A 12671-nucleotide genomic window follows, 5' to 3' on the forward strand; every position below is an offset into this window, starting at 1 on the left:
AGATCCGTTTATTTTAGTCACCATGTCGCCACAAGCAACAACGAACAGCGGGGATGGCCAGAGAGTGTGTGAGGGAGTGTGTTCCCTGTTACTACGTTCACACATACACACCACATATCAACCCCCTCTGGACCTATTGACCAGCGATTCCATGCTGTGCGTCCACTGTTGCTCTGTATATAAATATAGACATATCTGCTCCCTGCAAGTTCTACACACATCTCTGTCATCTCATCTCTCTCTCTCTCTCTCTTTCCCCCCCTCTCTCTCACACTCACTCATTCACTCACTCACTCACTCACTCTCCCTCTGCTTTTCTGCCTCCCTGTAGTCATTCACTCTTTCATAACGTCTCTCCCATATTAGGTCCGTGGCGTCACTGTCCCCTCTCTACTCCAGGGTGGAACTTACTTTATCTTCTCCCTCTCAGGCCATGAAAGCCTGCACAAATGGATGAATGGCAGCTCCATTAGAGAGAGAGGGGAGAGGAATAACAGTGTGACTGTACTCCAGGCTCTATCTGCTGCTCTCCTCCACCAAATACAAGCCTACACAGAGGGATGAATCTGTATTATCATGTCCTTACATGGACTTTCAAACAAACTGAGCTGCCAGACTGCGTTTACAGGTTTGTGTAATCAGCTTGATGTGGCCTTCCTACGTTCCTGGCCGAGTAGGTGACTTAAATAAGTTATGTGAGATAGAGAAAACAAACATGAATTGTGCACACAGGTGCGGACAAATCAACACACAAATGTGTGAGCGCGCACACACACATACACAGTTTTCCTGTCTCTGGGGTCATATCAATATATTCACTCTCTGCTTCTCTCTTTATTCGCGTGACTTCCACAGCAAGGTTACCTCAATCCATTCAGTCCATTTAATCAATGGAGGACAGAGTTCAGCGAGCATTACAGAAAAAGGGAGATCAAAGAAGCAAGATCACTTAATCGAGCTGTTAAACTAGTCAGGATAGAAATCAGAGGAAATTGTGTATGATTGAATAAATACGCTGATAATAGCTCACAGATAAGTGGTATATAAATGCCTGGATGAGGGAATGGTGACGGCCAGAGAAAGTAAATTACACTTTTGACTATTAAACCTGGGGAATGGGAGATTTCAGAAGTGTATACAATGGGCTTACTGTACTTACCTGCTCCTCTTCTCATGCTGCTGAGCATCAGGCCACAGCACGAAACTTTGCGGGGCTCTAAGCAGGAAGCTCCACGTGATGCTATAGCACTCAAGCTAATTTGGCATGCAACGACACGCCCCATTTCCAATGAGCTTGGCATGAGGGCTGAGGCAGTGACATCAGGACTGGAACCATTGTGTCTGCTGTCTTGTGCCTTTTCTCAGACTGCACCTATAGCCAACATGAGCTACCTGCTGTTACTGAGCCAACTGTGAACATCCTGCTCAGTACGTCATATGTTATATTTCAATCGCCCCGGCTCTCCCTGGCTCCAAGGAAAGCTCATATGAGAACGTCAGAATTTGCTGAAACATACCATCAATAACCTCAAACTTTGTCCCTTTCCATCTCAAATGCATCAAATCCAATAGCACATGGAAAAACAAAGCAGTGCTCCATGAGTCATTATTTGTTGGATGGTTGTGAATGCATTCAGTTACAAACAAAGGCCGCACTGAAACAAGTAAAAATTATCCAGAGGTTTGATGCTTTGCTGCTGTGCTCTGTCGCAGCAGAGCATCAGCATAGCAAATCCACATTTACCATGAAAACAACATGTGCATAAACACCCACACACATACTGTACATCCTCTTCAAGTATTTATGGTTCTGTGGTGGTCCAGGCCGTGTTAGTGGAGCCAAAGCTGTTAGCCACGGAAACAAGCTGATGTTTGTTAAAATGACACAAAAAGAAAAAAAGATACATCTGAACAAACTACCTGCTACATATACATATATATATATATATATATATATATATATATAAAGAATGACACAAAAAGGTTGTGATCAGCTGTTGTATCTTGCCATGATAAATCAAGGTATAAATCAGAATTGCTATGAGGATTATATAACCAGATTAACAATATAGTTCTCCTGGTACAGCTTGATGACCTATAAGCTTCTAGTGAGAGTGCAACAGTTGTCATTGTGAGTCGGGAGCAGGGAATGGATGAAATCAAAATGTCTCGATACAGCAGAGGGCGCATGTCATATTGTTCGGCAATCCATGGCATATGAATACCTGCAGTGCGGTGTGTGATGTATAGCGGGACTTCCATCTAGTCTATCCATATGCCCTCGGGTTGGGAGAGGCATGTAGTGGATAAACAGCCCCTGGCTCTCTCTCCCAGGGCTCTCTGCTAGTCCACAGAGAGGGTCGCTTTGATTACCAAGGAGGAGGGAAAAAACAGTCATCAATAATGTAAAAATGCAATTAATGACTTCCCCACTTCTGTCAGATCTCCCACCCGGACCCCTGCACCGCTGCAACCCTCCTCCCCCCACCCCCAGCTACTACATACAGGAACTAGACAAATATGGAAATGGGATGTCATTACTAAAACATAGCAGTGTTAACCTTTTGTGAAATGCACTATTTGGATTTCTGCCCGGTCCTTTGTTGTTGGACTCAAACCCTCACCTGTCAGGCCTCCATCTCCTGAGGCTACAGCCACTGATATCTGTTCCCCCTCGCCTGCTTTACAGCTATGATCTCAAACTTTGCATCACTGAAATATTCATGTTCTTTTGCATTCTGATATGTGTCCACAAACACCAATAGAAGTGTAATCGCTTGGGTAATTGCAAGATAAATTATAGGTTTGGTATGACCATGTGATTTCAGTTGCTTTCAGCTACTGATGTCGCTTCATTGTAGAAGTATGATATGGTAGGTAACAGGCTTTTTATGATTCATAATACGAAAATCAACAATTCAGATCAGTTGTTGGATGTTTTGTCCATTCCAGCATGCTAAGATCAATATGCGGCAATTCAGTGCATAGCACTGCTTTCAAGATCAACTAGTATTGCTTTCCCGGGGGGTGGAGAGCATTTATTTGCCAATTGCTGTTATAGAAAAATATATTTCTATTACTATGCCAGAGCCAATCTATAATTACATTATTTAAGTGGTGCTTGGAGCTAAATGTATGAAGGGGGTCACACAATCTGTGCCTAAGACAAGCTGCAAGATAGACATTTGGTCTCCACGCCTGTCAGAGCCATTTAGGAAAATTTAGCGCCCAAGAAAACAATTTCAAAGGCCCTTTGAAAGTAACAGAGATCCTGTGTCAATCATTGTGTCAATACCTATATGAGGATTTGTCTGTCCAAACAATTCCGAATGTCTGAAGTCTGTTCGTGACAACTTGATCTCTAGGAGAATTAGCGTATTTAGATAGGCTAAGTCTTATTTGCAGTGGCTGTATTTCTGCTTAGTCTCAGTCATGACATCTATTCCATGCTTGGCTCATTTGGCAAAAATATACAGATGTTTCTGTTAAAATTGTATTAAAACACACACTGTACCTATAATAAATTGTGTCGAACATTTATAATGTTCTTCTGAATTAACTGGAAGTCGTAGCACGGTAGAAATCAATCACCGGTGTCAACTAATCTAAGCCTCAATCACTGTTCTCCAGAAGAAGACAGCATGCAAGGTGTTTATTTTCTGTGTGGATGGGTCTTCGGCAATCAACTGCAAACCCACAGTTCAATGATGCATCCACAATCATGCATCTTCTATGGTGACATGCAGAGGCAGCTGCTATCTATATAATTACTTCCTAAAAAGATTAGCATCTTGACAATGGCCATGCCAATTGGTCAGTGGAGTGGAAAGGCACCTTGAGGAGCATGTGACCCTTTTTCGCTGTTGGCAAGGAGATGGACAATTGAGACTACTGTACTAAGAGCAGACTAGTTCAGGTTTTGACTCATCAAACGATACGATCAGCAAAAGATCAATTATGTTGATGAAGCTAGGTATTTGTTTCTATTGATTTAGCATCACAGTCTCGTCAAAGCCTATTGTGCCGTTTGAAAGCATACTAAGAAAAAGTTTAAAGTTTAAAAGCTCCATGGATTGGCTTGTGAAAATGTCCACGAATTTACACGGACTCTGACGTAGGCAAGATCACGGTGTTCTTTTTTGGGAATAGAGGGCAGGAGCTATTAGCATTACACTGGTCATCAAAACGAGTAGGCTATATAGAAGAGGCCTTCAGCAAAACGTGATATAAGACCTGATCCCCCACCTACGCTTCAGTTGCTGATTGGAGTTACGCAGGTAGCCGGCTATTATTTAATAACCCAAAGGGTGGACGCCTCACTTTGTCCTCACCGGATCTCACTGCAGGATCTATCCGTCCCCTCTCCACTCCGCACCAGGGCGCACGACGTTGCCTTTTCCACCAAATTATCAGCTCTACAGAAAACAGGTAAAAATGCATTTTTAAAATGCTTAAAACGAAATGTTTACAATTTTATTTCTATCAGCTGTTGCCATGCCTTTCTCAAGAAATGGATATACTTACATTGACTATCTGGAGAGGCAACACGCGCTGACTGTGTGATAACAATAATATTTTAATCTTTAAAATTAATGAATGCTTGCCAGTGAGAGAAAAAAAATATTCCTAGATTACAATAAAAATAAGCCTCACCAACTATATCTATGTAAACCTTTCCGTGCGCTTTTACGCATCAAGCGCACAGCAGCTTATGCGCAACAGGTGCAGTAGGGTCCTTAGTGAAAGGGCAATTTTCAGCAAACGGATCGAAATCCTTTGCCTATAAGGAAACTAATGAAAACACGATGAACATTTTTGCACAGGTGGTGCAAAGAAGATGAGAAGAGGTTTGCTGCTAGTGACTCTGTTTCTCGTCATGAAACTCCGATACAGCCAGTCCAGATGCGAGGAGCCCGGCTCGCGCAGATCAACTTCAGATGTATGTTACCCGGCGCGTAAAAGCAGTATGATAGCCTATCTTTTTTGTCTTTTGAAAATAGAAACTGTGACTTATTTGCTTCTCGTCACTCCAACAGACCATAGGTTTCGGTAACCTCAAGCGGAACATTCTGAAGCGGTACAGCGATTTGGATTATGACAGCTTTGTGGGTCTGATGGGCAGAAGAAGTGCCGGTGAGTCCGCTGTCCGCAACCTCCTTACATGTGATGACGAGCGGACTGATTGAACGGAATGTAGACCACTGACTATTGTGTTAAAAAAAATGTTCGATTTGGTAGATTAAATTGGTTAATCCTAATTTAATTTGATCCAGGAATTTTACTTTAAAATGCAATTAAGTTCAAGAGAGGAGCAGAAGCTGAATACACCAAAATAAACGGAACGTGGCAATTGATTTGAATAGCTTTAGGTTAAGCAGGTGATCATATGTTTCTCTTTTTCTTATCAGATGCAAATGCTGTACAGTCACCACAAAAAAGTAAGACATTTATAATTTTCTAATGATATGACTTTTTCTTAGTATTAGTCTATAAAATCAAAGGAAATCACAATATTTACTGACACTCTCATTCCTCTTATCAGGGGAGATGCATGACATTTTTGTTGGTCTTATGGGAAGGAGAAACTCAGAGCCTGGTGAGTGTGGCTTGTTATTTGTCGTGGCTATTTGACACTTGTGAATGCTATTCAGACTATGCACCCTGTTCCCCATATGGACTATGGATCTTTATGGCACAACCTTTTGATGTGTCCTCTCACAGATAATGGTCCCTGGAGGAGAGAGTACCCGGAGAGGAGAGGCATTTTCCTCAACAAGTGTAGACTGAGGTGAGTGCTTCTTTTCTTTCACCCAGCAGATGGAACATCACCCACTGTCCACCACTTTGCAAAGTAAGATTAACACTCAGCCTGGTTAATGGGTAAAACCTATAGAATACCTGGGCTTTTGAACATGTCTATAATTCAAGGTTTAAAGTGTTCACTCACACTGCTGATCCACAAGACTACACCTGTGATATTCCCTCTGTATGCCGTGTCATCCACAAATATGTATTTCTAATAGGCAAATATATTTACTTATCGTTTTTTTTTTACACTGGATTTAAGTAAGATTTTACACATTTAAAAAGCACAAGTATAGGAATACTGAATATATTACTGTATAATTGTAAATGTTTTGTTCCAGGTTTCGTCGGGGGCTATAGACATTCATACTGAACCAACGCTCTCATCTGGCTAAGATGACAGAAGATCACAGAGAATACAAAAACAAGCAACTTATGGAAACAGCAAAACAGGCCTGATACAAACACCTGCCAGATGGCTCATGACAGCTACTATAAACTATACAGTTTGTATATGTTTTATCTGAAGACGAACATAATTAACAGTAACAGCTGATACAATCTATTTCTTTACCATAGTATTCTTTTCTCCAAAGTTCCAAATAAACATAATTTTTGTAAATAATTTATTAATTTAACATTTTGTTGGATTATTGCTGCAGCTGTTTATACAGACTGGGTGATCCTCAAAGCTCAACTCTATTGCAGATATTGCTGTTTAATCACATCCACTACAATGTTTTCTGCTGGGTAATATAAAATGACATGACAAGAGGGATTCATTGCAGTTATGCATAATTGTGTGTTCATCAAGAATAATGTTTGTGTTGGCTGACACCCCAATTTGTAGAACAGGAGCACAGTACAGCTGTGCAAAGATGCTCCTCTGTATCAGAGCATCTCATATCACTCAAAGGTAATGAAAATTCAATTTTATACAAAACAGTTTTTGTTTGTGATACCGAAAGACAACATTTCACTGTTGGCTGTGGGTTTGAAATCTGCAGTAACCATTGAACTGTGTTTTCGTAGTATTCATACAGAAAAACGAGGGTCCAGACAGACTGCAGACAGAGAAACAAAGGCTCAAGCAATTCATCAGTCGTTTTGCATGCTGCTACAAAAAGCCAAAATGAAATTAAAAGAATAAAAATCTAACAACCAGAAAAACAACACTGGCTAAATATTTCAAATACTTTAAAGTGATGACAAAGGCACTGCCGTTTGTTGCTGTTACCCATTTCAAGAGAAAGTCAGAATCAGGGATGATAAAACCTTTTCATATTACTGATATTATCGGTTCAGATCACATACTACTTATATAGTAGATCAGAATAATATTCTATTATTGTAATGAACCCCTTCCAGCCTCAAACCAAACACACATCTGTGATAGTGTTAATTCACAATACTTCTGATGTGTCAAAAGCAATTAAGCTAAACCAAGTATTTCCCTTGGCTAAAGACAGCCAAGCCAACAGGAGCTGCTGTATTTAAGTTTTAACCAGCCACACAATTACAGTGCTATAGTGGCTGGAAATGTTTTTGAATAGATCAAGGATGCCATGTCAAAAGAAAACAGTGATGCAACATTCTGTGCAATACACTTCAATGTCACTGAGCTTTCTACCACAGCCTCGCTCACCCATTCACAGGGTGAAAATGGCCACAAGTTCTTCTTATATAGGTTAAATCAGACAAATCTCAGTTAAAATGCTTTCAAGCACAGTTAGAATCAGTGTTGCCTGTCCTGTGTGACTGCAGTCCTGTTTTCAGAGATTGAGTTTAGATTGTCTTTTTCCTCTTTGCTTGTGTCTGTCTCCACTTTGGCTTGATTCCCACTGACAGGGAGGGCTGGGGTTGTGTGACTCCCTCTGCCCGTCTCCTCCTCCACTCCTTTAAGTCGAGCTGTCATGGCTGTCTGTGGGCCGAGGCCCACACCCTGGGGTGCTGAGGGCCGGTAGCGCGCTCTATAGCCGTAGGCTCGGAGGTGGTAGGTGTAGTACTCCAGTGTGTACATCAGCTCTGCTTCCACATAGTGGAATGATACTGCCAGGTCAGAGCAGCACTGTGGACCCTGAGGAAGTAACACACACACACAGGTTATAAAAAGTTCAACACACATATTACAGCTGTATTACAGCACACCACAAAGATGCTACATGTATCATTTTACCATCATTAAATCATTACCACATTAATTTGGAGACATTTGTATAATTACCGTAACCGCTGCCAATCAGTTTATTTTACCAGGTCAAATTTCGGGGGATTTACAGCACAAAGGGATTTTGTTTTATGGCACAAAAAAAAAGAAGGCGCTGTTGTTCCAGTGCAAACAGAGCTAAAGCTTTAAGATTTTTTCATAGTCAGTGGAATGAGTGAAAAGCCGATGGAAAAATATGATATATTACCATATTTACCATGTTTGATGTTATAGAGAAAACAAATGCATGCAGTGTGACACCAGGGAGGGGAAGGGGGAACAAGTTGCAATATCCTGTTTCCAACAGGAAGCAACAGGGTTTCTGGGAAATGCGGTATTAATTTTAAGCCACTGGCCACTTGCCAATTGTCTTGGCCATGGTCTCACTTATTTATGGTTACTATACCAAGGTATGGCAATTAATTTGACAATGATATATAAATGTATAAAAATGCTACATGTAGCACCTTTGTATGTTAGCTTGTTATATACAGTATCTACATGTGCTGACGGCTCTGAAAACCTAATTTTCCATTTGTACAGTCTGATAAAAAAACATAATTATCTTATTATTAAAGATACCTTTGTTTTCTTGTTTCCCGTACAAAGACCCAGGGCAAAGTGGCTTGTTTACACCAGGCCTATTGCCATATACACTGGCAGTCACTGTCTGACAGAATCAATAATGGACCTGTCTCATTTCAATTGTAAAGCACAATGAATTAGCTGCATCATCAGTAACAAATTGACCAATTTTCCTTTTGTTGACAGGACATTGTCTCTGCTGCAATCATCCACTTAAACATCAAACTCATTTCTATTTCTATTCACTCTGTGAATAGAAATGCAAAGGTCATGCAGGGAATTCTCAATGGGCCAGATAATTAAATATTCATTAATTTAGTCATTTCCCCTCTGATGTATCCTTTACAACAACACCTACATTATGTTTTATTCATCAAAAGCAAAATATTTATTGTATACATTTTGTACTCATTCTCAGTTATGGCAAAAAGTACCAACCTTTCAAAATAAAAGAAGGGATAATTCTCTCACTTTAGGTGCAGATGTACACTAATGATATTAAAGGCTTTTCGACAAACAGGTTCACCCTCTCACAGTATGCCTTCCTAACCTGACTTGCCCCTTTCTAATGAGGGCTAATCCACTCACAGGAGCAAAACTTAGAAGAAAGGAGGTCTGTCTAACCAAGGAACTCTCTTAAACACTTTAAGCAGTAATGGGGCCATATTTTAGGTGCTGAAATTTGAGTACAAGTATGAAGCAAATTTGTTTAATTTCACAGCTGTTTAACAAGTTATGCAATTTCACAGCACTGTACACTGTGTCTGGCTGAAGGATAAAATAGAGACTTTCAGGGACTTGCCTCAACAATTGGGTAGTAACAATAGCTCCAGTACCAGAAACTCTTGGAGAACTTTCCTGTTAGGTGGTGCTCTGGCACAAACGGGTGAAAGGTTTCCCTCTGCAAAGTGTCTCTTGAGTCCCCAGCCAGGACACCCATTTTCTCCAGACACTGCCCCAGCGCTAGGTCCTCTACAGGGGTGGTGTGCGTGCACACCTTGGTCCGAAAACCTTCCACGAATCTCCTGAGGGCCTCTTTACTCAGCACATAGCCTGCCCCTCCGCTCATATAGCCTTGCTTGGCATAAGGCTTGAAGCGCTTGCCAAAGTAGATGGGCTCGTCGGGGGTGTGGTTTGATAGAATCCAGCGCAGGTTGTCCACCACCACAAAGGTGTCATCGTCCGCCTTCAGGAACCAGTCTGCTTCCTGGGCGTGGTGCTCGTAGACATAGTGGAAGGCGCGGATGGTCTTCCAGTAGAGCTGGTCGCGTCCCTCCTTTGTGCCCAGGCCCACGGTGGGGAAGTCTGGGTCCTCCATGGAGCTCATGAATACGACCACGTTGCAGTGTCGACTCCAGGTGGCCCTGACATGGCGGGCCCTGCTCTGCAGGTTATAAGGCCCTGTCATCACCCAGCAGAGAACACGGACCTTCTGGTACAACTTGTCTGCCACTCGGCTGTCCTCACCTAGAGGGACACCGCAATTAGTACAATACAGAACAACGTGTCAGTCCGTCAGTCAGTCAGCCAGTCAGCCAGCCAGTCAGCCAGTCAGCCAGTCAGCCAGTCAGTCAGCCAGTCAGTCATTTAATTAAACTGTATCTTTAACAATAGCACATTTTTCAAAATTCAGCTATGATGGATGAGGGACATTTACACATGTTCTTATTCCAGAAAAAGTTATCTTAAATTAAATTTGGACAACCTTGATAGGAAATCCAAACCTGTAATGTTAGAAATAATGATTGCCTTTTATTACTGAATAGAGTCCTATGATTACTGAAAAAACTACTGAGACATTTGAGTTCACTTGCAGTGCCAATATGTCCCGCAACACACTTGTCACCCTACACATACTAAGTGATCTGTGTGAAAGGGCAATATAAAGCACCTGTATGGTGAGGGTGGAGCAGGTTGATGAGAGCAGCTCCCTCCTTCCTCCAGCTGGTGTTCTCACTGCTTGGTCTCTCCCCCACTGCTGCGGCTTTTTCCTGGGCCTCTGACAGCACCGGGTAGCTCCTCTCGAACCACACCTGGTGCAGGAAGAAGTAGATGCTGCAGGCCCCCACCAGGAAGCCCAGGGAGAAGGCCCATCTGGAGCTGGTGCCCTTCATGGTGACTCTGTCTTAGCTCCTTGATGTGCAGGTTGTAGCATGTCTACCTGGAACCACAGCACATCAGGTTGAACAGGTCTAGTTCCCTCTCCAACTGATCATCATATTAACTTTGCTTCTGTACCATTAAGTACAAGTGTAAGTAGGCCTAATGCTAGATTTTGGACCAATGAGACTGATAGTCGCACACTGAATTATGTCTGTTTATGTAAGCATAAGTGGCCAAACATGCTCTGAATTTGTGTGTAGATTATTATTGTTAGGACCTTCGAAGGACCTTGAATAATTTTCCACAAATCTGGTAATACAGTAAGCTCTAAAGGAATTTGGACAGGACAAATTTTGATGTTTTGTATAAAATGAAAAGTTGCAATGACTATGAGGCTTAAGTATGCACTGTCAGCTTTAAATGTAAGACATTTTCAACCATATTGGATAAATAGTTTCAGAACTACAGTACATTTTGAGCATGACTCCTCTTCCTCCTTTTCAGTATTTGGACATATTGGTATTCTAATGCAATTGGTATTATAACAGTCATATGTGGTCATGAGTTCGTCAGTGAAGTCACTTGTGGACTTGGACTTCCAGACAGTGACACTGCCAAAATGTTCACTAGGTTTAGTCTTTGCGCGGCCACATATTTGAGGTTAAGGACCCCATATCGAGACAGATGGTAATGATTAACATGGCATAGACTTGCTGGCAAGCCTGTTTAAACACTGGCTGACCAATGTGCTCCCCTTGTTTCACCCTTTATTACCCTACGATAAATAAAATTACATTCCCTTAGCCCTAATCGAGGTATTACATTTGTATCGCCTACAAGACATGATATTGCTGATATTCTATGTCAGCAGAGCGAAATAAGGCCATGTGAATATAACGGAAATTCGCAGCTCCATGTCTACAAACCTGATATTATCCAGCTTTCATTTGGCGCAGATGTGTGTATCTTTAAAGTCAACAAAAATAATTGTTTTAGAGATGTGTCTGGAAATGTGTTATTTACCTTTGCTGGGGGGGGTCAGTCATTTGTGAGCACGATATGCTACTCCTTAGGCACCGAAAGCTATAATGCTTTTAAAATCCTGCTTGATGGTATTTAGCCTATCCATTAGGACAGACGGCATGAGCTTACACCTGTTATATCGTCACATATTGGCTACATTCAGTCGATATATTGCTGAAGTCGCCGCTATTGTGCTGCGCGAAACAGGAGAAGACATGATTAGTAGGAGGAAAGCTACTGTAAATTTGCATTCTTCAGCATCACGGGCTAAGCTCTGAAACAGCGGCCTCTCATTGGCTGGCTTTCGGTGACGTATCGAGGAAGCTGCCTTTCACGTTCTGAAACGCATCAGAACCAGCTAACTGTTCACATAATTTACATGAGACATTTATGATAATGATTTATGATGTCAATATTTGCCTGAATCTGATAATAATTTCCTTTACATAACAAAGCAGAGATATGAACAAATCAAAGTAAACAGTAAAGAAACAAGAGTTTTCATTTCCAGCCCTTACCCCAGTGGTTGTCAAAGTGGGGTCCGGGTGCCCCCAGGGGTCCATAAGGGGGCTCCAGGAGGCCCCCAGCAAAATGAGGAATAGTTTAATTTCTCTGTAATTAAATTCTCTTGAAATTATTCTAATCAGAGAGTGTATAAGAATGGCAAGAATAATCTCCCGTTGCCTACAGTGTGGACAGTTAAACAATTCAATTCTAAATCAGCAACAACAATAAACATGTGGGAGTATGGGGACAATATCTTACCAAATGGGGTTCAATTGTTTGTCCATTTGAGATCACGGCAGGACACACACACATGCACAAAAAATCAGAATCCTTAGAAGAGTTACAGATTAGTTTTTTCTCTCAGTGATGTTAGACTGGATCAGGTCAACCATAGTACAGTTACAAAGTTTTCATCCAGCTGTAGCGGCACACAAGACCATTG

The 12671-nt window shown here is 41.6% G+C and overlaps 2 protein-coding genes across 2 annotated transcripts; one reads left to right on the top strand and one right to left on the bottom strand.

The window, feature by feature from the left end:
* The first annotated feature begins 4344 nt into the window (after positions 1–4344).
* tac3a (tachykinin precursor 3a) lies at positions 4345–6277 on the top strand. Its single transcript, XM_071524877.1, has 7 exons — positions 4345–4428; positions 4824–4939; positions 5037–5133; positions 5409–5438; positions 5543–5596; positions 5722–5788; positions 6147–6277. The coding sequence occupies exons 2-7, from the start codon at positions 4838–4840 to the stop codon at positions 6163–6165; spliced, it is 369 nt and encodes a 122-aa protein (XP_071380978.1). The 5' UTR covers positions 4345–4428; positions 4824–4837; the 3' UTR covers positions 6166–6277.
* Positions 6278–7539: 1262 nt separating this feature from the next.
* Positions 7540–11902, bottom strand: c1galt1la (core 1 synthase, glycoprotein-N-acetylgalactosamine 3-beta-galactosyltransferase 1, like a). The gene is made up of 4 exons (XM_071524876.1): positions 11723–11902; positions 10488–10757; positions 9399–10063; positions 7540–7882 (listed from the first exon to the last, which is right to left on the bottom strand). The coding sequence occupies exons 2-4, from the start codon at positions 10708–10710 to the stop codon at positions 7541–7543; spliced, it is 1230 nt and encodes a 409-aa protein (XP_071380977.1). The 5' UTR covers positions 10711–10757; positions 11723–11902; the 3' UTR covers position 7540.
* Positions 11903–12671: the final 769 nt, after the last annotated feature.

This window comes from Centroberyx affinis, unplaced genomic scaffold, assembly GCF_046629955.1.
Source record: "Centroberyx affinis isolate AG114_WGS23_722 - 3 ecotype Tasmania unplaced genomic scaffold, CSIRO-AGI_Caff_v1 ptg001245l_1, whole genome shotgun sequence".
In the NCBI taxonomy this organism is placed as follows: Eukaryota; Metazoa; Chordata; class Actinopteri; order Beryciformes; family Berycidae; genus Centroberyx; species Centroberyx affinis.